Source organism: Pyrus communis, chromosome 5, assembly GCF_963583255.1.
Source record: "Pyrus communis chromosome 5, drPyrComm1.1, whole genome shotgun sequence".
NCBI lineage: Eukaryota > Viridiplantae > Streptophyta > Magnoliopsida > Rosales > Rosaceae > Pyrus > Pyrus communis.
In genome coordinates, this window is record NC_084807.1 from 9,049,019 (window position 1) to 9,072,972 (window position 23,954).

Below are 23,954 nucleotides of genomic sequence, written 5' to 3' on the forward strand. Positions count from 1 at the left end.
GATAAGATCTATTTTTTACGTCCTGAATGTCCTTTTTGTGTGCCAACGTGGGGGAGGGGTGTAAAAAGGAAAAAAAAAAAGGATGGGGCATCTCTCGCTTTGGGCATAGTGGTCCCTTAGTAGGAGGCCAGCATCGCAAGCTATGAGCTCGATGGTAGAGTGCGCCCCTGATAATTTCATCATTGTGCCTAGGTTGTGAAGACTCTTAGCCACATGGATAGTTCAATGCGTTCATCAGCCCATGACCCTAAGATGTGGATCATCTAAGGCCATTAGAATGACTACTTTTCCTGTTTGAACCAAGGTTTGAAATCAAACTTCTACTCAGGAGGATAGATGGAGCGTTTCAGGTGAGATCTAATGTAAATCCAATTTTCTATTCACTCATGGGATCCAGGTAGACCAAGAGGGACCACCACGACTCATCTCATCTTTAAAATCTACCACGACAACTCATTTCCTCTTGAAAATCCATACATCCCTTATCAATATATGGACATGTATCTCTATCTCTTGACCACAAGTTTAGCTTCGATCTAATTGGAAAATAAAATAGAGCACCTAACAACTTATCTTCACAGGCCAAGAACTACGAGATCATATGTTTCATTTTTGGGTGATGGAATGATCGTACCATTCAAGCCTTTTTTTTTTCATGCTTTTCGTAGAGGTCTAAAGAAAGCTGTAATCAATAAGATTTTTCTAATCATTCCTTACCCAAAAGGAAGAACGTGAAATTCTTTTTTCTTTCCGCAGGGACTAGGAGTTTAGATTTAGCTGTAAGAATAATGCTTGTATGATAAATAGCCCACTTTTTAGTCTTTGACCCCCTTAATCACTAAGAAGGCCGGCAATGAGATGTTTCTATTTATCTATCTCTTAACTCAAAATGGGAGTATGTTTGGAAAAGGATCTTAGAGTGCATAAAAAACTAGATATTAAAAAAAAAAAAAAAAAAAAAAAAAAAAAAAAAAAGAGAACTAAAATAGATGCAAAATCTCATTGTTTCTTTGTATTGTCCTCTCTTTTAATAATTAAAAATAATTTTCACATGCCCTTTTAGCTTCGTATAGACACATTTTATTTGGTAGTTTATTTCATTTGATTTATTCAATCCTATGACTACAAATAAAGAGGTGTATATGAAAAACTAAAAAATGTGTGTGAAAATCAATTCTTTTAATATTCCTTGATCTTGGAAAGTATTTTGTTGGAAATCTGAAGATTGTAGTTCTGCCATCCTCAACGGATTTGTATGGAATTCAAATTACAACAAATTAGGGAATTTTTATTCTTTTTATAGCAAAAATTGTTTTCCACTGTTCCACATGAAAATTAGTGTCCATCCAAACAATTCAAATGCATGAAATACTTTTAACATGAGGTATAGAGAAATTAATGCAATCTTTTAAGGAAAAAGTAAGATTTGTATGATTTGTCTATAACTCTACACATGGAATACTTCTATCTTATACTTCCTATATATGACATAGATGGATTCTATGATAGCTATTTTTTCGGTAGTGTATTTAATTGGGATTTTGAGCAATTTATAAATTCATGAATTTTGATGGAGTTTAATTGATTTTTAAAGATTTTATGTAAAATTTTGATTCAATTCCCTCGAAATCTCATGGAGAGGTGAGATTTGTGAATGCTTAAAATACACTAAAAAATCTCTCCAATTCCCTCTACTTCCTCAACTTTTTAAAATTCTTTAAAATGAATTCCTAATTTTTTTTTTTTTTTTTGTTGTCAGAGAGTAAATATTATTTGATACAAATTGAAATGTTTACATGAGAAGTCAGAGAGTTAAACAACCACTCCGGTTCAAAGCAATCCCACATATGATAGGCCCCCACACGCGTGAATAAGACGCCACCTGATGCGCATCACCATTACAGGCATGAGGAGTGAAAATAAACTCAACCAAACTTAATTGCTGCTTTAGATGCTAAATATCCCAAAGAATACCTTCAATGACGGCATTCGGTTGCAATACTCCATTTAACATGTCTACCATAACCTTTGAATTTGTTTCGAATTGAACTATCCCAAAGCCTTTCTCCAACAAGCCAACAAAGCCGCCCTCATCGCTTCCACGTCCGCCATCAAACTGGACTCACATAGAATGTTTCCCGCCCCTCCAGCTTCTTTGAATACCAGTCTAGCAACCCACCCAAAGCCACCCTGCCCAGTTTGCTTACACCAAGCCCCACCACAATTTAATTTAATTGTTTGAAACGGAGGCTTAGTCCACCCGCCCCCGATCTCCCCACGTCCTTGAACCTGAAAGCATGGTTGCATCACTTTGTCCCCACCACACTTCTCAATCTTACGCCATTGTTGGTGCAAGAGCGCCAAAGCTACACGAGGCTCCAGGGCAAGCTTTTCAAAAATCACACTATCTCCACACTTCCATATTCGCCAAAGACCACATACAATCCAACGCTTTAGTTTTCCGGCATCCTTAATATCGTCATATTTACGACAAAGCCATTTCCAACACTCCAGGAAGTCACCACCCTCCACCATTGTCGAATCCAATTGGATTGGAGATCCAAACCAAAAAACACGGGCAAACGGACAATGGAAAAATAAATGTACTTGCGTTTCCATAGCTTCCTCACAATGCAGACATATTGTCTCCAAACAGACACCACGATGTTGCAAATTAGTACGCACTGCAAGAATGTTTTTGCATCCCCTTCATATAAAATGTCGCAACTTTGGAAGGACCTCCAAGTGCCATCCTGATTTTGATCCGCACTTGATTGTCCCACACCTTTACGACTGAGCTCTCCGTTTCGATTCATCTCTTGAGCAACCACGTACCCCGATTTTACCGAATACACTCCATTCTTTGTATAATGTTATAAACTTCTTTACAATCCTAATTGAATACATTTAGATTTCTACTGTTTAAAATCCTTCAAAATCTCAACTGAATACACCCCCTAAGTTTGCTTTCTTGCTTACCCATCTTGCCCACAGCAAATATGACCCATGCCGCACATAATATGTGGTACATAGCAAGTGATGAATTAAATCAATACAACGTAGTTCACATCATGGGAAATGAGCACTCTGTCACGAATGGATTCTTTGGCTGGGAGAAAAGCTTTGGAAATCAATTTTATGCTTCATTTGGGAGTTCTAATTTCTTTTCCTTAGAACTTCTATGTATGTAAAAGTTTCCCCATATTTGTGACCACTTATTTGCTTATACCGTGTTCACTTGTAATTGTAAAAATTGTGTAAGGATATCATAAAGTGGGAGATCTAAATATAATGTAGATAGTTTTTTTTTTTTCCCCCCAAATTATATGAATTTTGCTAGTTACACACACACAGATGATTGTAAGCCGTTGATTAGTTCTCTTACAACCCGTTTTAAAATGATTGCAAGTCATTAATTGATTGCTCTCTCAGTAGAAACTATATCAACCAAAGTTTCAAATGGTGTATCGAGGTCGCAAGGCTTAAATTTCCATGCTCCATAATGTTGAAAGCAAATTATAATATCTCCCAACAATGAAATATGATGATATCATGAAAATCTAGGGTAAGGAGAAATATAGCCCATGTCCCGTAACTTACGAACCTAATATATAAGAACCTAAAGAATATACGTGAATGAGATGTTTCTCATTACAAAAACGAACTGACTTGCCCTTTATATTAAAATATTTAATTAGGCTTTGCTTGTTTCGTAAGAAAATCAATAATCAATACTCGATAAATAAATAATCACACGAGCCATTACTAAGCCTACGTCAGTGCTTCAGTCTCTATAACTACCAGCCCAGTAGCCACATTCTTCATCCTTCCAAATCAAAATATCGCAAGAATACAAAGACATAAATTGCCACTGGTTTAAGTAGCGTTCCTTTCTTTAATTTAGCAGCGTGATCATGGCTCTTTTTCTTCAACATAATTCATTGTCTATCACTACTCTTGTAACCTTGTTTTCTATTCTACTAAACCTAAACCCTAGTTGTTGCTTCAACCCAAAACTCTTTAACGTCTCAAAGCTTCAGTCTGACTCTGACTGGTCACCGGCCGGTGCAACTTGGTATGGACCCGCTGACGGTGCTGGGACTGATGGTAAAGAATTTATATACCAAATTTCTATATATTGGTCACTTATTCGTATATTAACATATGTAATTGATTGTCACATTACTTGGGGATGTGATATACTGAAAAAATGTTTTTCTTATGTTTTGTGTAGGGGGTGCTTGTGGTTATCTGGATACTGTAGAAAACCCTCCATTCTCTAAATTGGTGTCGGCTGGAGGCCCTTCTTTATTCAAATCAGGAAAAGGATGTGGAGCTTGTTATCAGGTTAAAATTATATAGTGGGGCATGTAAAAGTTGTGACACATATTAATAGAAATTCGCTATTCTTACTCAGGCGAGAATATACAGAAAATTATATCTCAACTATCAAAATGAGTAAAAGAAGCTTAAATTAATTAACTTCTGAGCTGGCCCTAATTGCAGGTGAAGTGCACGGGGAATTCTGCATGCTCAGGCAATCCGGCAACTGTGATTCTAACTGATGAGTGCCCAGGATGTACTTCAGAATCTGTTCATTTTGATATGAGTGGCACTGCCTTCGGTGCCATGGCGATTTCTGGTCAAGAGGGTCAATTGCGGAATGCTGGAGTCTTGCAGATTCAATACAAAAGGTATTAAATAGAATGTTGAATATGATGTCAAAGTACGCCCTCTTACCAAATAGTCTGACATGTTATCTGGCTAATTATGTTATCAAAAGTTATTCAAATCACTAATTACGAGATGCTATTAAAATGATACTGATCCCCTATTTTCTATATTTGTACAAGTCCCTACGGCTAAGAAGTAATAACTCTATTATTCCAATCTTTTTAACCTTAAGATTGTTCTAATGTTCTAATCTTTACTAATGTATAAACTTTGCTATAACAGAGTGAACTGCAGTTATCCTGGTGTGACAATAACCTTCCACGTCGACTCGGGTTCAGACCCTTACTATTTTGCAACTCTAATAGAATATGAAGATGGAGCAAGCGACCTAATGGAAGTTCACCTCAAACAAAATGATGACTCGGACTCGTGGCTCTCCATGCAGGAATCGTGGGGTGCAGTTTGGAAACTAAACTCAGGCTCAGCATTGCAAGCCCCATTATCAATTAGGCTGACTGCAAGCAACGGCCAGTCCCTTGTAGCAAACAATGTTATTCCGACTGGTTGGCAACCAGGCCAGACTTACCGGTCGGTTGTCAACTTTGAAGTCTAATAAACTCCGGAATCTTGTATTTGATGATTTGATAAATAAGATTTCATATAGTAATTAATTACCATTAGTCAACTTATTGTTCGTACATCTAATAAATTTCGGTTTGTCTTTATAAAAAAAGAAATTCAATAAGCTGCCAATTGTGGAAAAATACGTTACCTTCTCTTGCTTGATTTTGACTTTTTCATTATTCTAATTTATTATTATTATTTGTATAAAAATTTTTTTTTTTTTTAGGGAAAAGATGATATTCATTAAAAAGAGAACACGTACACAAATATGGAGGATAGGTTGCATACTGGACCTCGATAAAACCTTGTCGGGGATTTACCACCCGACAAAGGGAAAAAGAGTGTCCCGCATATGCAAACAAAGAGAACTATCCTCTAAAAGTACAATCAAATCAATTACTATCTAGGACAATCTTCCAACAAAGCATCTATAATTAAATCCGGCGGATCTTCAAACCACACCATCTCAGTATCACTACCAATTCCTGCGCGTGCTACGTGATGTGCCACCGGATTGGCTTCCTGTTGAACATGGGAAGCTCTCACCCTGGAAATGAAAGTAACAGCCGCCTAATGTCATTGATAATTAGTCCCATAGTGGACACATCCTCTTCTTGTCTCTTCATGGCAGCGAGAACAATAGCAGAATCTCTTCAAAATACACAGCCCCCCATCTAGGATCAACTCCTTGGCAAACAATAGAGCCCTTCTAGCTGCCAACAACTCCACCTGCAATGGAGAGGCAGCATATGCAATGTGGACTGAGAGTCCAGCCACAAACTCACCCTCCTGGTTCCTGAAGACGATCCCTACTCCACCTTCTGCGCACAATTCACCAGTGGCGAAGCCATGATTTGACAAGGGAGGGGGCCGAAGTTAAAAGAATGCAAAGCGAGAGAGTATCCATTTGCACCGGGGACAGGGGCTGTCATTCTTGAGGCGGAGGACTCCGTCGGTGATCACCTTCTCTCCTGCCGTCGATGAGAAAAGGGAGCATACTGCGGTTGCTGGGCTCACAGATCGAAGAACGGTTCCAGGAATGGCGTGACTGCTTGCGGTGTTGCCGTCGATGTTGTTGAAGCGTCGGTATTCAGTGACTGCGGGCTGTTATCAAAGTTCAGGCGAGAAAGCCCCCTTTTGGTTCCAGTTTGCCGCGAAAAGAGAAAGCGCTTCGGAGCCATAATCGGGCACAGTGGGTTGGCACAATTCTTCCACACGAACCTGACTCCCGTTGGTGGCATGGCAGCGAAGGAAAGGGAGGCTTCTGTGCTTGCTAATCCGAGATCTGAGCGGTACATCAATGGGTTTTGCAGAGGTGGCGGAGAATGGAGACGAGGCTACCCTTATTTTTATGCAGTTCCTTGAAGAATATTAAAATTCAATAAAAACCTGATGTTAGATTGGATATTGATTTTAGTCATCTAATGTGTACTTAATCCAAATTTATATTATATTTTTGTTTTAATATCTAATAGATATCTTATTTAATGTCATTATATTAAAATTTAAATTATTTATTATTATACACATTTTAATTGGTGTACCTAAATGTCTGTATCATAATATATTGGGTAAATGACAAAAAACTATCTCAATTATTAGTGTTATGACACTTTCATACCTCATCTTTTAAAATTGACAATACCGTACCTCATTTTACGAATTTGTGCCAATGTCAGACCTCCATCAGTTTTTTTGTTAATTTCTCCGTTAAGTGTTGACGTGGCTAGAAATGTGACCTATTTTTTATTAAAAAAATTAATTAAAAATTAAAAAAATTAAAAAAAAGACAAAAAACGAAAAAAAAACCCATCAACCCGTGTCCCCCCTCCCCAGATCCCCTTTTCTCCCACCTAACCTTCTCTTTTTTCTCTCTCTCTCCTCTCTCCCTACAAGCTGCATCCCTAAAATCCCAAAACCCAGAAACCCTTCCCACCCGACCTGTAATGCTCCACCCTAACCTGCCCCTTCTGCAAGCCAGGGCACACCAGCACCAGTGACCCCACCACCTGCGACACCACGCACAGCCCCTTGGGGTTTGTGATCGTCTTAACAAAATAGCATCTCGACGACGCCGATTCCGCCCCCGTTGTCGAAGTCGCGGCGGAAGAGCTCGCAAAATGGGTAGCAATTGTAGATCCGGAACCCGTGGTCTGTCGCCACGGCAAAGCAAGCCTTGTCTTGGTTAAAGCAGACGTGGAAGAGCGACGGAGGCGAGCGGGGCGCCAGAGGGGCATACTCTGAGGGCGAAGAGGAGAAGGGAATGTTGTTGTGGAGGTTGTGGCTATAGTTAGGGTTTGGGGGCGATTGAGGGTCATGGTTGTCATTGCTGGAGTCAATGATAGATGTAGGGTTGTCGTCGGTGGGATCGGAGAGGAAGTTTAGGGGAGGGACGGATGAGAAGGGTTTTTAGGTTTTGGGATTTTAGGGATGCAAGTTGTAGGGAGAGAGAAGAGAGAGAGGCAAGAGAGAGAGAGAGGAGAGAGAGAAGGTTGGGTGGGAGAGAAGGGGATCTGGGGAGGGAGGACACGGGTTGATGGGTTTTTTTTTTTTTTTTTTTTTAATTTTTAATATTTAATTAATTTTTAAATATTAAATTAAAATTTTAATAAAAAATGAGTCCCGTCTCTAGCCACGTCAGCATTTAATGGAGAAATTAACAGAAAAACTGACGGAGGTTTGACATTGGCACAAATTCATAAGATGAGATATGACATTGTCAATTTTAAAAGATGAGGTATGAAAGTGTCGTGACACCAATAGTTGAGGTAGTTTTTTTATAATTTACCCTAATATATTTTACTAAATTAGTATACCGAAATGTCTGTACCTAAATATATTGTAGTGAATTAGTGGCACATAAGAAAATATGCAAAAACATGTGTATCGAAAAATTCATTACCAAAATATATGATATTAAACTAATGTACCAAAATGTCGGTATGTGACATCTCACATTGCCCAGGTGAGTGATCCTTATATGTATTCCCATCTCTACCTAGCACGAGGCCTTTTGGGAGCTCACTGGCTTCAGGTTCCGTAGGAACTCCGAAGTTAAGCGAGAAGGGGGCTAGAGCAATCTCATGATGGGTGACCCACTGGGAAGTTGCTCGTGAGTTCCTAAAAACAAAACCGTGAGGGAATGGTAAGCCTAAAGCGGACAATATCGTGCTACGGTGGTGGAGCGGGCCCGGGAAGTGATCCGCCCCGGGCCGGGATGTGACACGGTACCTAAATATATTATAATAAACTAGTGTACCGAAATATCCGTACCTAAACATATTATACTAACCTAGTATACCAAAATGTTTGTGCCTAAATATATTGTAATGAATAAGTGGCACATAAAAAATATGCAAAAACATATGTACCGAAAAATCTTTACCAAAATATTTTCTTATATAAGATACTTACCACAATGAGAATTAAAATTTATAATATTTTTATAAAATTTAATTTATGAACACCATAAAATTATAAATAAAAAATAAAGACATTTAATATGCTAGCATTAAATAGAGTTTTGGGACTAAAATCGATTTTTAATTTTGTATAAGACATTTTTCTAAACTTCATCTTATTTAAGGATTAAAATCTAGTTTTCTATTCTTTTTTATTCTTCGTACTTGGTTTGCTGCTACCTTTGCTGCCTTTGGCGAGAGGAAAGAGAAGTGTTCTCTGGGTTTTTTGTTTGGGAATCTGCAAGAGGGAAGACACCACCCTATTTTTGCTTCGGGAATGAGAGAAGCAAAATGCTTCTCTTCCTCCTACAAATTAGAGAGAAACTAACAACAAGAAACTTAAAACAAAAGTGGATCTTTACCTTTTTAATGCTTTGTTGGTTTTCCCCTTGCCGTGGATCTTTACCTTTTTTTTTTTTTTTTTTTTTTTTTTTTTTTCTTTCTTTCTTTACCTTTATGTTTCTCCCTTGCTTTCTTGCTTTGTTCTTCTTTGTCATCCATTCTTCTTTGCTGTCTTCTCCATGTCCTGTTCTTCTTTTTTGTGTTCCCTTTTTGTCGATTTCTTTCTATGCTTTTGCAATCTATCTCCCCTTTTATAGACTTAGGGTGACAGGAAGAGTGGGGTGAGAAAGTGGGTAGTTTTTCATCAACTCCTCACACATTCCAGCAACATGGCTCTTTAATTTTTCAGATTTAATTCATTTTTTTATTTGTTTAAAAAAAAATGAATGGTGTAGATTTTCTTGGTTAATCTTCACCGTGGATTTTAATTGCCACCAACATCTCCACTTTCCTTGAATTGAGGAACCATTTTTTTACCCCAACAATGCCATACAAAGAAGCAACTTGGTTTTACCTCATTGAAGTGATCATTCAATTCCTTTAATTGCATATCAAAGACTTGAAAATAGAGGTCCACACAATAGTAATGGAAGCTTGTGAGTCTTGGAGCTTTACACCTTGATTTTCTGGGTACGAAATGCAAATCCTCCATGTTAGGAACAACAATATCATGCTCTTCACAAAATTTTTGTACATCATCAAGCAAGTCCCCAAAATCTTCATCTCTCAAGGATTGTAGTCTTTGATTGCATACTTCCACTAACGCCATCGCCTTCACAATATCTTGGTGTTTCCTTTGTAATGCTTGTGATAACTCATTTGTAATTCCCAATATGAGTCTCATAAAAAAAAGGTGAAACACAAATTCAAAAGTTTGTATGTCATGGAATGACTTACTTGCTTCACCGAAATTGTCTTGGTTGGTATCATCTTTAATCCATTCAAGTACCTCGACCACGGCTTCAAACATGACAATAATACTAACTATAATACCATAATGTGAGTTCCAATGTGTATCACAAGGACGCATGAGACTACTCTCTTGATTTAACTCTCTACCAGTTTCAAGATCACCACTATCAAGAGCTTTCTTAATTTGTTTTAGTTGTTTCTCTCTAAATGCATCACAACACTTACATGATGATCCAATAGTAATGATCAAAATACTAGCATTGTTGAAGAAAATGGTGACACCCTCAATTCCCTTTGCAACGGCTACAAAAGCAAGTTAAAGTTGGTGTGCAAAACAATGAACATAAAATGCCTGAGGATACTTGTTCAAAATTTTTGTTTTAAGGCCATTTAGCACACCTTTCATATTACTAGCTCCATCATAGCCTTGTCCCCGTAACTTGGACATGGTCAAATTTGTTGTTGCAGAGAGTCTCTCAATAGCCTCTTCGAGCAAGCTACTAGTTACAGAGGAGACATGTTGCACACCCAAAAACATTTCAATTACTTCTCCTTTTTTGTTCACATAACAAAATACCACCGCCATTTTCTATTTAGTTGAAGCATAATGTGATCCATCAACCAAAAGAGAAAAAAATGCACCTTCTATATCTTTAGTGATTGCATCTATAGTTTCAATGGCACAAGTACGAACAAGATCTTTTTGAATATTGAAAGAAGTATACATAAGATTCTTGTGAGCATTCTCAAACACAACCTAAGTATACATAAGATTCTTGGGAGCATTCTCAAACATAACCTTCCTAACTTGCTCATATTGCTTGGAAAGAAATTGCATAAGCTCCAAATAATTACCCCTATTGCTTGATTTCAATGATTCATCGTGGCCACGAAAAGGCAAACCTTGTCCCATCAACCATCAAGCACTCAAGTGAGGCACTCAATAAAATATGATAATTAATGCAAGCTTCATCGATTTGCTTACTCACAAATGTTTCAATGTGTTGTTTTTGTGTTATCAAATCTCTAGCTTGTTATACAGCTTGATTATGAAGACTTCCAACACCTCCCTCATGGACTTGAAGATTTTCGGGTCTTTTCTTCCAATTTGTAAACCCTTTCTTAGTGAAGACATCACTTCTAGTGCTACCCATTTGATCGAAATCATATTTGAAAAGATAGCAATAACAAAAAAATGCAGCATTTTTTGATATACTGTACTTCAACCACTTAAACTTATCAAACCAACCGATGATAAAACATCTTTTGTTGCTACCTTTTCTTGCCATGATGTGGTCTCTAGGTTGACAAATATCATTTTGGAGATAGTGTCTATGAATTACTTCACGATAATTAGGTGGATAATCAAGTATTCGACATCTATGTCCAGGGTCTGCAGGAAGATAAACCAATATTTCATCCAACTCAGTGTCCTCACTTTGTTGTGAACTACTCAAAATATTCGAATGAGGACTTCTTGGAATATTTGAAGGAGGAGGAAGACTACTCAGAATATTTAAAGGAGAAGGACTACTCGAAATGTTTGAAGGATGATTTAAGCATTGTTTCTTATAGTATCGTTCCATTAAGTAACTGTTAAATGGAAAGAAAATAAAAATCTTAGACTCTTAATCCTAGAGTAGACTATACTAATATGCATAATAACTAATCCAACCAACAATTCAATTAATCAGTACCAATAAGCATACAAATTATTCAATAAATGAAAATTCAATTCAACTAATTATTTAATAAGCATACAAATTCATTAATCAATAATCAAGAATTCAAATTTTAATTTTTACCCTAAAAATTAATTTCATAATTTCATACCAATAATCATAGAATCATATCAATACTGAATAACCAATAACCATATTAGTGCATTACCATATGATTCTATACCAATTAAACAAAATTTGTATTAAATAATTAATTAGGATTAGGGATTTTAAATTTAGGAATTAAAAATTTTACCTAAAAATTGGCTTTGAAGGCTCAAAGCTGGCGGCTCGGCTAGAGAGTGGAGAATGGCTGGAAGCCTCGAAGCTTGTGGCTGGAGCCTAGTGAGTGGCTAGCAAGTGGTAGCAGCAAAAAGCTTGGTTGTTCGTTGTTGGGAATTTGGGGAGCAACACTACAATTTTGCTCTCTGATTAGCTAATTTAGTAGAAAGAGGCAAATAGGGAAGGAAAGGGGGACACGCAGTCCCCCTATATATATACATATATATTTCCAAACAAATATTGATACACCCTGACCCAGAATGTCCACTAGGACTCCAAATCATGCTGTGTTGGCCGACACCTAGAAGGTGACAAAGTCATAAAGTGTAGTGATGTGGAAAATGTGAATAAATTTAAACCTAGAAGTGCCTAAATATAAAAGTGCGCTGTGAGCGGGAATGAACTCATTTCACATGTGATGTCAAAGCATAAGTACAGTACAGTAAGATAGGGTGAGAATTATACCATCGAAGGTATCTATCTATTCTAAGATTTGCCAAGAATCCTCATCGATGCAAAAATTGAGCTGCTGAAACCTGGAGGGGCAAAAAACAAGGGTGAGTGGGCTTGAAAATAAAGCTTTAATAAAACCTTTTTAAAACATTATAACTTCTTGTCGTAAGACAAGTATAGTTTCTACAAAATCATAGTACGTATGGGTATGAAATCAAATGCAAATCAACAGTAAATCTAAAAGTATGCCACATCGCAATATCTCAGCAGTTAAATCAGGTGTTCAATCAATCTATATTAGCACACAAGTAGGAGTCGCCTAATGCAACCTGTTCAATTAAATTGATGCTCATCAATCTATGTTAGCACATGAGTCGGATTCACCTAATACGACTTGTACAACAAGACTGGGTGTAATCATAATATATGCTATAATGCTACAATCACATAAAGACTGGCGCTAATCATGACCACCTACGAGTCAGAGTTGCCTAAAGCAACTTGCACGACAGGACTGGCATCTATTTGGATCCAAGGCGAGCGTGCGCTGCGGAGGTGAACATACACGTGAAAGACTGGCCCTAGCCCGGGGCGAGCACTAACACCAAGGTGAAGCAATGATGAGCAGATTACATAAATATAAGCATGCCATAGTGATTCAATAGTTCTAATCAACATACTAACATTCATAGCAGTAGATATAATTATGGCATAAAGGATTATAAGTATAACTGTGCATCCTGTAGGATGTAGCATATTTCACAAATTCCGTCATTTCGCTAATTCTTATAAGCTTTAGTCTAATCCAGGTGTACGTAAGAAATTCTTTTCAAACGCATAAATGGAAACTATCACACACACACACACACACACACACACACACACTATAAAAAGGAAAAGACCCACTCACAGATCATGTTGTTGAGTCGAACCCGTCTCGTAGCATCGAGAGTCATTGCGATGCGCTTCGCCTAGAAACGAAACCATTTAACGTAAATATATAACGTATTAACGTATAAACGCATTTTTCGTACAAAGTACGATCATTAAAGAAACTTTTTTAAAACGATCAAATTTTGGAAAACGGAGGGCAGATTTGGGTCCGGCACGTTGAGGAACATAAGGAGGGACCTTAGGTTCCTCCCAGCGCCACCACAAGGTGGCTACACAGGCAGCCACGCGCAGCCCACGAGCAGTCACCACGATTTCCTGACTTTTGCAGATTTTCCCTCAACTTTCAGAGCTTATTTCAAGCTCGATTCTCAGCCAAATTCGATGATTCAAAAGGCAACTAGAAGCTAGGAATGTGGGGAAGAGGTTTATACTAGTTTGGGGTCCAATCATGGCCGGATTTGAACTAAGGAACGGCCTAAAAGTAGCTGATGATCACGGCCAAATTTTCCAGAAATCTGGAAATTTCTTCCCAAATTTGATAGCTAATTTCTAGTTCAATACTTAACCAAAATTGATGATTCAAAAGCCATTTTGAAGTTAGAAATGTAGAAAAAAAAAATAGAAAATTAGGCCCGATTTAAAGTCAGTGATAGCCGGAAAAATGGCCTGAATGTGGCCAAATGGCCACGGTCTAAGTTTTCCAAAATCTAAGATATTTCATCCCAACTTTGAAGGCTAATTTCTAGTTCGATACTTAACCGAAGTCGATGATTCAAAAACCATTTTGAAGTTAGAAATATAGAGAACAATTCTATACCTACTAAAAGCTCAGTCGTGATCCGTGCTGACTGGGAAATTGGTCTGATTAGTTAATACAGACATACACTAAAAGCTAGGAATAGTTCCCTATAGTTTGCTCAAATGGAAGGTTTGAGCATACGAACATGTTCTACTTGAAGTCACGGACCCGCATGTGTCAACCACTCCCCGGCTGGAGGCCAGACGTTCCTCCTAACCCACGGTTACACTCGCAGCCATGCGTAGGCACGCGCCTGGTAGAATCTGACAGAAGACAGGAATATTCCGTCAGAGTTGATGGAATATTTCGTTAAACAGTTAACGAAACCTGACGCCATTACCAAACGCCGTTAGAATATTCTGTCAAGTTTGACAAAATATTCGTCGTCTTCTCCGGTGGGTCACCGCCGTTCGCCATCTGGTTTCGTCGGAATCTGGAAAAAGTGGTCGGTTTCTGGGGAAAATTCAAACTCGCATAACTTCTTCATTTCTCAACCATCTTCTATGAAATTTATATGGATTTGAAGCTTGTGACAAGGAGAACATGACTCTACCTCTTCGAAGTCCAAAAGGTGGACAGAAGAGGACTGAAAATGCCTCGAAAGGTTCTTCCAAAAACTCGACTCCTTGAACTCACTTATTTTTGCATTGAACCTTCTTTAAACTTGTGCTAGGAGCCTTGGGGAGTTGAGTAGGAGCTTCTACAACCTTCAAAACGTCATAAATCAACCAGGATCATGTCGGAGCAAAAATCACTGAGTCAAACCTTCTGAGTTGATGAGTCCGTACTCAACCATTTGAGAATCGGTTGGTACGGCTGGGTTCACAAGGATGGGATGAGTGTGATGATGGTGGTTTTATGCTTGATCTGTGATGTTTGAGGTGTATTCTTGGTGATCATAGAGAAGAGAGAGTCTCGGGATAGAGAGAGAATAAGAAGAAGATGAGAGAGATGGTGATGATGAATTCTGATTGGTTAAGAAGAAGAGAAAGATTTTTGATTGCGTGAATGAAAATGGGAAGCAAAATAATTGGTGGTGAGAGATTTGAGGGCACGTCTCATATTTTTAAAGAAAGATAATAACAGTGTTTGCACAAACGTAATCTAACTAAATTTATCCAAAACAGTGTTTCCAACACTAAAAAATCTAAACACATGCGTGTACAAATCTACCCACTAATGTACTTTACCTGTGCATAACTTTTTCGTCACAAATCCGATTCTGGTCCAACTCATGCTCATGTTTTCGTAACAACGAGTACTAAATAATTACGATAGCAAGAAAAACAATTTAAAGTTGCATGATCACATCCACATCACTTTGCCAACAAGGGCATAAATGTCAATTTACACACTCAGGGAGAAATTACATAGAAAATTAGGGACGGGTTGTCACAACCTACCCCCTTAAGAAAATTTCATCCCTGAAATTTCAGCACTAACTACGGATCAATCAAAAAACAAATGTGGATACAAGTCTTGCATACGTTCCTCTATCTCCCAAGTAGTTTCCCCAACTGAGTGGTTCCTCCACAAGACTTTCACCAAACGAACAGTCTTGTTCCTGAGAACTTTTCTTTCTAGTTAAGAATTGTCACTGGAACCTTATCATAAGTGAAATCCGGATTAATCTCGAGCGGATGTGGAGGAATCACATGTGACAGATCAGAGACGCATCGCCGTAGCATCGACACATGGAATACATTATGTACCCTCAACAACTCTGGAGATAGATCAAGTCGGTAAGCAACTTCACCAACTCGTTCAATGATCTGATATAGTCCGATGTAACGAGGGCTTATCTTTCCTTTATTTCCGAATCATACAAAGCCTTTCCATGAAGATAGCTTTAGGAATACCCAATCACCAACCTTATGTACCTTGTCAGTAAAATGTCTGTCGGCTATACTCTTTTGCCGATCCTATGTTGCTTTTAAGTTAGTTTTTATCACCTGAATGTTTTGTGTCATCTCATCCATTATCTCAGGGCCCACCAAAACTCTTTCACCGACTTCAGACCAACATAGTGGGGTACGACATGGTTTCCCGTATAACGCTTCAAATGGTGACATACCAATGTTGGAATGAAAGTTGTTGTTGTAGGCAAATTTTATTAACGACAAACGCTTGTGCCATGCGTCTCCAAACTGCAGAACCGAAGATCTCAGCATATCCTTCAATGTCTGGATAATTCTCTCTGATTACCCATCGGTCTGAGGATGACGGGCAGTGCTGTAGAGTAATCTCAAACCTAGAGCTTCTTGGAAAGCTACCCATAACTTTGAAGTAAATCTGGGGTCCTGGCCAGAAATGATACTAATTGGAACACCATGATACTTAACGATTTCAGAGATGAAAAGTTCAGCTAATCGACTTAGCAGGTAGTTCTCATGAACAAGTAGGAATTGTGCTGACTTGGTAAGCCCATCTATTCACACGACCAGCGTGGTATTCAATAGTGCAGTCATAATCACTGATCAACTTCATCCATCTCTGCTGTTGGAGATTAAGCTCTTTCTGAGTAAAGATGTATTTGAGGTTTTTGTGGTCGGTGAAAATTTGACATTTTCCCCATAAAGATAGTTGCCAACTCGAGATCATAAGTAGGGTCGTTCATTTCATGGGGCTTTAGCTATCGTGAAGCATATGCAATCACCTTTCCATGCTGCATCAATACACAACCTAGATCATTCAGAGATGTATCATTATAGATCTCAAAATTCCCAGTGTCATCAAGAAGTGCCATGATAGGTGCATGAGTGAGACAATACTTTAATTGTTGGAAACTTCATTCACAATCATCACTCCACTCAAAATTTACTCATTTCCTAGTCAACCTTGTCAGAAGTAGAGCTATAGCGAAGAAGTCTTTCACAAAAAGTCGATAGTAGCCTGTAAGACCAAGAAAACTCCGAACTTCATTGATAATCCGAGGTTGCTTCTAGTTTTCCACTGCTGATACTTTCTAGGGATCCATGAGAACACCCTAAGCTGATAGCACGTGTCCTAAGAATGACACTTGATCCAGCTAGAACTGGCACTTATTGAATTTGGTGTACAATTGATTCTCCCTTAACTTCTTCAGAACCAGAAGTAGATGTCTGGCTTGCTCAGCCTCGCTCTGAGAGTATATCAAAATGTCATTAATGAAGACGATTACGAACTTATCGAGGTACGGATGGAATACCCGATTCATCAAGTCCATAAAAGCTGTTGAAGCATTAGTCGGTCTGAATGGCATCACAAGAAACTCATAATGACCATATCAAGTTCTGAATGCTGTTTTCAGAACATCATCTATTCTGATCTTCAGCTAATAGTAATTGGACCTTAGATCAATTTTTGAGAAGACACTAGCACCATGAAGTTGATAAAAAAGATCATCAATATGAGGCAACGAATAACGGTTTTTAATTGTCACCTGGGTTCAACTGCCTGTAATTGATGCATAACCTCAAAGTCCGTCTTTCTTCCTTACGAAAAAGATTGGAGCTCCCCAAGGAGAAGTGCTCGACTGAATAAACCCTTTTTCAACGGTTCTTACAACTGTGTTTTCAATTCTCTTAACTCAGCAGGAGCCATACGATAGGGAGTTAGAGAAATAGAATCAGTACTTGGAATTAGGTTGACAGTGAAGTCCACTTCACAATCCAATGGTAAGCCAGGTAAATCGTCGGGAAAAACATCAGGAAAGTGTCTAACTACCTAAACGTCTTCTACACGAACATAAGTCTCTTCAGTCGCCACTACATGAGCCAAGTAGCCTTGGTAACCCTTCTTCAGCAATCATAAGTCTCTTCAGTAGCCACTACATGCCCCGTTGATGAAAAGTAACAATCTTCTAATAACAATCCAACTTGGCATTATTATAATGTAACCAATCCATGCCCAAGATAACATCAAAGTCAACAATATCCAAAGGAACCAGATTACCTGCATCACGACGTTCTCGTTAAGAACGAGACATCCTTGATACTCCCAACCAACATAACAAACCTCTAGGCATTGAGAACTTTAACTCACCGAGGGGAGTAGGGTGAGGTTAAGTTTTTTGAGCAAATGTATGGGAAATAACTGAATGTGTAGCTCCCGAGTCAATTAATATTCTAGAAAAATGACCAAGAACATTCAACGTACCTATGGTCAAGTCGGGATTACTCTGCGCATCATGGAAGGTGATGTGATTAACTTGACCCTGTGCCTGCTGTTGGCCTCATTAACCATTGTTTCCTTAGTTTTGATTTCCTCGCCCCTGGTTACCTCCACCTTGATTTGTTAGATTAGGCTACCTGGTCGATGTGCCTCTACTAGAAGCTACCTTAAGGTTCTGAGGTTGTCCCTTGGCATACCATTGCAATATATCGCCGTGATACGGCGTATAGCCCCCTTGGTACTGCGGACAACCGCCCTAATAGTAAGGATTAGGTGGGTACTGATATGCTTCTCCTGGATACTGGGTCACGTCACCCTAGTAGTGGAAGACACCACCATAACCTGTTTATGGGTAGGTACCAAGTCTTGCAATTTGCTGTAGAGGAACTGCAGGTGGTAGAGTAGGAGGCTGAGGTTTCTGATTCTGTGGGCAGTGATTAGCTCTATGCCCTATCTATCCAAAAGAATAGCATTGACTACTTCCTCTTTTACATTCACCATGATGATAGTTATTGCATCTACGGTAGTACGGAGCACTAGAAGTATTAGGGTTTCTTTGATTCTGGAAGCGAGAACTACATATGGCCTTGTCGCCCCTTCACGACGTATTGAAATTCGAACCACCGCTCAACGATTTAGAACTATTTCCACTTCGCTTGAAATTCTGGGTCTTTCTAGGGCCAAAGGAAGACGGCCCTATTATTATTCCTCTGAGCATTATTATTATCTTCCTCATCATCATCATCATCAGGAACATTCTCGGAATCTTCCACCCGAAGTAGAACCTTAAAGAATTCTTGATAGGTAGTACATGGAGTAGTAATCACCATAAAATGCAATCGCTTGCGAGTCATCTTCTTAAAGTAACGGAGCATCTCCCTGGGATTCCCCGCGATTTTGGGACTATATCGGGACAAGTTAGTGAACTTTTGATGGTAATCTGTGACTGACATCTTCCCTTACTTTAGATCTATGAATTCTTCTTTCTTTCTATCTTTATACTCTAGATGAGTGAATCTAGCCTCAAACAGCTGCTTGAAAACATCTTAATCCATGGCCTCTTGAGCAGACAACTAGAGTGACACCTGAACATACCATGATGCTACTCCCAAACGAAAGAACCAGGTCGCAGTCTCAACCCATCTTTTTACTGGAAGGTTCCCTTGTTGTTGCATAACTTAGAAAGTTTTCTCAACATGATCGATCCAAATCTCTGATTTCTCAGGTCTCTCATTGCTAAAGAGATTATTGATATGAAGATGGGACACTGTCTCCAAGGTAGTCACTTGAGGAAGATGAATGGAGAACTGAATAACACTAGTAATAGCCTCACCAAGTTGCCCAAAATCGAAAAAATTAGTCTCAGAAATGACTTGTGGCTCTTTACGAGGTGGCATGATTCTAACATAAGAGATAAAAAATTATTAGATCCTATAGCATATACGAGGAATGCAGGACTGCCTAAAACCTATGCTCTAATACCAAACTGACACACCTTGACCGGAGTCGAGGCATGCTGGCCATCAGTTGCAGTAAGAAATAGGCATTAGCTACAGTAAGAAAGAAGGAGCAAAAAATAAGAGGACGTACTCTACAGAAATTGAGATAGAAATTGAGAGAGGAAAGAAGTAATAAAGTACTGCCAGAAGAGAAGACGAAGTAATTCCATTACCGATGATTTTGAACCAAGCCTTTCAAGCTGGAGTCGAGGCATACTAGTCGTCAGCTGCAGTAAGAAATAGGCATCAGCTGTAGTAAGAAAGGAGGAGCAAAAAATAAGAGGAAGTACTCTGTAGAAATTGAGATAGAAATTGAGAGAGGAAAGAAGCAATGAAGTATTGTCGGAAGAGAAGACGAAGTAATTCCATTACTGGTGATTTCGAACCAAGCCTTTCAATCTGGAGTCGAGGCATGCTGGCCGTCAGTTGCAGTAAGAAATAGGCATCAGCTACAGTAAGAAAGGAGGAGCAAAAAATAAGAGGAGGTACTCTGCAGAAATTGAGATACGAATTGAGAGAGGAAAGAAGCAACGAAGTATTGTCGAAAGAGAAGACAAAGTTACTTCCTATTACCGGTGATTTCGAACCAAGCCTTTCAAGCTAGAGTCAAGGCATGTTGGCCATTAGCTGCAGTAAGAAATAGACATTAGCTTCAGTAAGAAAGGAGGAGCAAAAAAAAGAGAGGAGGTACTCTGTAGAAATTGAGATAGAAATTAAGAGAGGAAAGAAGCAACAAAGTACTGCCGGAAGAGAAGACGAAGTAATTCCATTACCAGTGATTTCGAACCAAGCCTTTCAAGGAAGGAGAGCAAACTATAAGTAACAATCAAAAGGTACAAAACTATGTCGCTTTTCTCTTCATTTTTTCTCTAGTAAATTTATTTTGCAGGCAAACGTTGTCTTGAAAAACTTTTGTCAATAACAAGAACTTATATGCTAGCAATCGTCAAAATTAGACAAAAACCCAAACGAAAGTAGCAGTTGTGTCACCTCTCTAACCGTTGTCTCTGGTGATCTTCCAAATGGAGTCTGTGCACTATACGACTTGAAGGAGATGGATTTGATGATGCAGTGTTGCGTAATATTGGTTTTCCAGAAGGAGTCCGTGTATTATGCAGCTTAAAGAAGATGGGTTTGGTGATGCCATGTTGCATAAAGCTAGAAGAAACCGAAGGAAGTCACGACAAATGAGGAAGGGATCAATAGCCGCCACTGCCACGTTGCCGACACCTTCGACTTCTCCATAATCCTTCTCCAAGATCCTAATACCAGCAACGAAATCGGCAAAGAAAAACACTACCATCGTTGCATCTTCGTCGTCATCAACACTCTGCAACCTGTAATGCCCAATGGAGATTTTTTCCAAGACATGGCAATGTCTCTAGCATTGCCCTACCGCTGCACTAACGCCTCTGAACTACTACAACATGTCCGAGCTGTCTGCAATGGCTGCACATCTGGAATTGAAATGGTTGCTACTGCTCCATTTTAGGGGCTCATTGAGAAACTTTAAATAAAAAAACGAGAGGAATACGACTAAAAAGATTTGGCATGTTACTGCTACTCTGTTCTTCAAAGAATCGACCAGAAATGAGGAAAAAGATGTCGTTCAAAGGACTTAAATAAGGTTATCATTTTGATCAAGTATTGGGTCAAAAGTATTAACCAAAAGCATTAAAATAAAATTGACAGATGTTACAAAACAAAAGGAAAGAGAGGAAATTTGCCACATCTCTAAATAAATGGCTAAATGTTATAAATAGGTCAAAGTTAGAGAGATAACCTTTTAGTGAATGGAGTAAAGCAGGTGTAAAATGTCATACTGAAACTATAGCACAAGAGAATAACAAATAAAAGACAGAGGAATAGATGATGTTATTGATCTTTTCTCTCGTTCTTTTTTTTTTATATTTTTCTATCTCTTGAAAGCATACGAAGTGCTCTATTTATAGAGCAACTCCAAACTAATGCATTAACTGCACATTGAAGTTTACAACACTTCATTTGACAATACAACCTCCATGCATTTACAAATTCAATTTCACTTTGCATGGGCATTGAAAACTTCTGCCAAAGTACTGTGGGCATTCACTACCCACCAACATTTTCAACACTCCCCCTTGGATGCCCACATATCAACATGAGTTGCTTCGTTAAAACCTTGCTTGGAAAAACTTAGTGGGAAAAAACCATAGCGAAGGAAAAAGAGTACAACTTTTCCTGGATTGTTGATATAATGTCAAGTATGCTTATGTTGCCTCGTTAAAACCTTGATAGGAAAAACCCAATGGGAAAAATCCTAGTCGAAGGAAAAAGAGTATAACAAACATGTATCATGGATGCTCCCCTCGATATGTATCTCCCCCTGATTCCGCATTCTCCAAATTTAGCTGTTTGGTAAGTTGACGTAATCTGATACTTTGCACTAACTTCTGAAATGTGCACTTTGTTAGAGATTTGGTGAACAAGTCTGCCAGATTTTCATTTGAATGGATTTGTCTAACTTCAATAACTTTAGCCTTCTGAAGCTCATGTGCACTAAAAAACTTTGGAGATATGTGTTTAGTCTTATGGCCCTTGATGAATCCTTCCCTCATTTGGGCAACACAGGCTGCATTATCTTCATGTATGACAGTTGGATTGTCTATCTTCGAAGTTAAACCACATGAATTCCGGATATGATGGATCATTGATCTTAACCAAGAACATTCACGACTTGCTTCATGTAAAGCAAGTATTTCTGAATGATTTGAAGATGTAGCAACTAATGTTTGCTTGGTTGAGTGCCATGAGATTGATGTATCTCCATTCTTAAACACATATCCAGTTTGTGAGCGGACTTTATGCAGGTCAGAGAGAAAACTAGCATCTGCATATCCAACAAGGACCTAGTCATTAGGGGAGTTCTTTGAGTAGAAGAAACCCATGTCTGTTGTCCCATGAAGGTATTGCAATACATCTTTGATACCCTTCCAATGGCGAATTGTTGGAGCAGAGCTATACCTTGCTAACAAGTTAACTGAAAAAGCTATATTTGGTCTAGTACATTGTGCTAAATACAACAAAGCACCTACTGCACTCAGATATGGTACTTCTGGACCAAGGACCAGTTCATCATCTTCTTTTGGACGGAATGGATCTTTCTTATTGTCCAAAGAATAAACAACCATTGGCATGCTGAGTGGATAAGCCTTGTCCATACCAAATCGCTTCAAAAATTTTTCAATGTAAGTTGATTGGTGGACCAAAATTCGACTAGCACAATGCTCGATCTGCAGGCCGAAACAAAATTTTGTTTTTCCAAGGTCTTTTATTTCAAATTTACTTTTCAGATATTCAGCAGTTTTATTGAGCACTTCAGGAGTTCCAACTAGGTTCATATCATCAACATATACTGCCACTATACCAAATCCAGAGTTGAATTTCTTAATGAACACACAAGGGCAAATGACATTGTTGATATACCCTTCTTTGATCAAATACTCACTGAGACGATTATACCACATTCGTCCAGATTGTTTTAGCCCATACAATGATCGCCTTAATTTGATTGAGAGCATACCTCATGGTTTGTTACTTGTTTCAGGCAACTTAAGTCCTTCTGGGACTTTCATATATATGTCAGTATCTAATTCTCCATATAGATACGCAGTGATGACATCCATAAGTCGCATGTCAAGTTTTTCTGAAATGACTAAACTTATTAAGTAACGCAACGTAATTGCGTCCATTACATAAGAGTATGTCTCCTCATAATCAATTCCAGGTCTTTGAGAAAAGCCTTGTGCAACGAGTCGTGCTTTGTATCTTGCAATCTCGTTTTTCTCATTATGTTTCCTTATGAATACCCTTTTGTAACCCATGGGGTTTACACCAGGTGGGGTTTGGACTACTGGTCCAAAAACATTCCGCCTTTCCAAGGAATTTAATTCTGCCTCGATTGCTTATTTCCACTTAGGCCAATCCTGTCTCTGTTTGCTTTCATCAACAAAATGGGGCTCAATATCATCACTTAACATGATTTTAGTGGCTACTGCGAATGTAAACATATCATCGATGATTATTTTATTCCGATCCCACAATTCATTTGTACATGCATAATTTATGGAGATTTCTTTGCTTTCATGTACTTCTGTCTCTT

The 23,954-nt window shown here is 38.6% G+C and overlaps 2 protein-coding genes across 2 annotated transcripts; one reads left to right on the top strand and one right to left on the bottom strand.

Moving 5' to 3' along the window:
• Positions 1-2,049: 2,049 nt before the first annotated feature.
• On the bottom strand, positions 2,050-2,535 carry LOC137734257 (uncharacterized). Its single transcript, XM_068473553.1, has one exon. The coding sequence runs from the start codon at positions 2,533-2,535 to the stop codon at positions 2,050-2,052; it is 486 nt and encodes a 161-aa protein (XP_068329654.1).
• Positions 2,536-3,914: 1,379 nt separating this feature from the next.
• On the top strand, positions 3,915-5,287 carry LOC137733423 (putative expansin-B2). The gene is made up of 4 exons (XM_068472575.1): positions 3,915-4,107; positions 4,235-4,347; positions 4,507-4,694; positions 4,957-5,287. Exons 1-4 carry the CDS (start codon positions 3,915-3,917, stop codon positions 5,285-5,287), a joined length of 825 nt encoding a protein of 274 aa, XP_068328676.1.
• Positions 5,288-23,954: the final 18,667 nt, after the last annotated feature.

Bases quoted from the DNA above. Each gene is read 5' to 3' on its own strand.
- LOC137734257 (XM_068473553.1), bottom strand. From the start codon at position 2,535: ATGGTGGAGGGTGGTGACTTCCTGGAGTGTTGGAAATGGCTTTGTCGT.
- LOC137733423 (XM_068472575.1), top strand. From the start codon at position 3,915: ATGGCTCTTTTTCTTCAACATAATTCATTGTCTATCACTACTCTTGTA. The intron at 4,108-4,234 runs GTAAAGAATTTA...TGTTTTGTGTAG, and splicing joins TGACGGTGCTGGGACTGATG to GGGGTGCTTGTGGTTATCTG. The intron at 4,695-4,956 runs GTATTAAATAGA...TTGCTATAACAG, and splicing joins TTGCAGATTCAATACAAAAG to AGTGAACTGCAGTTATCCTG.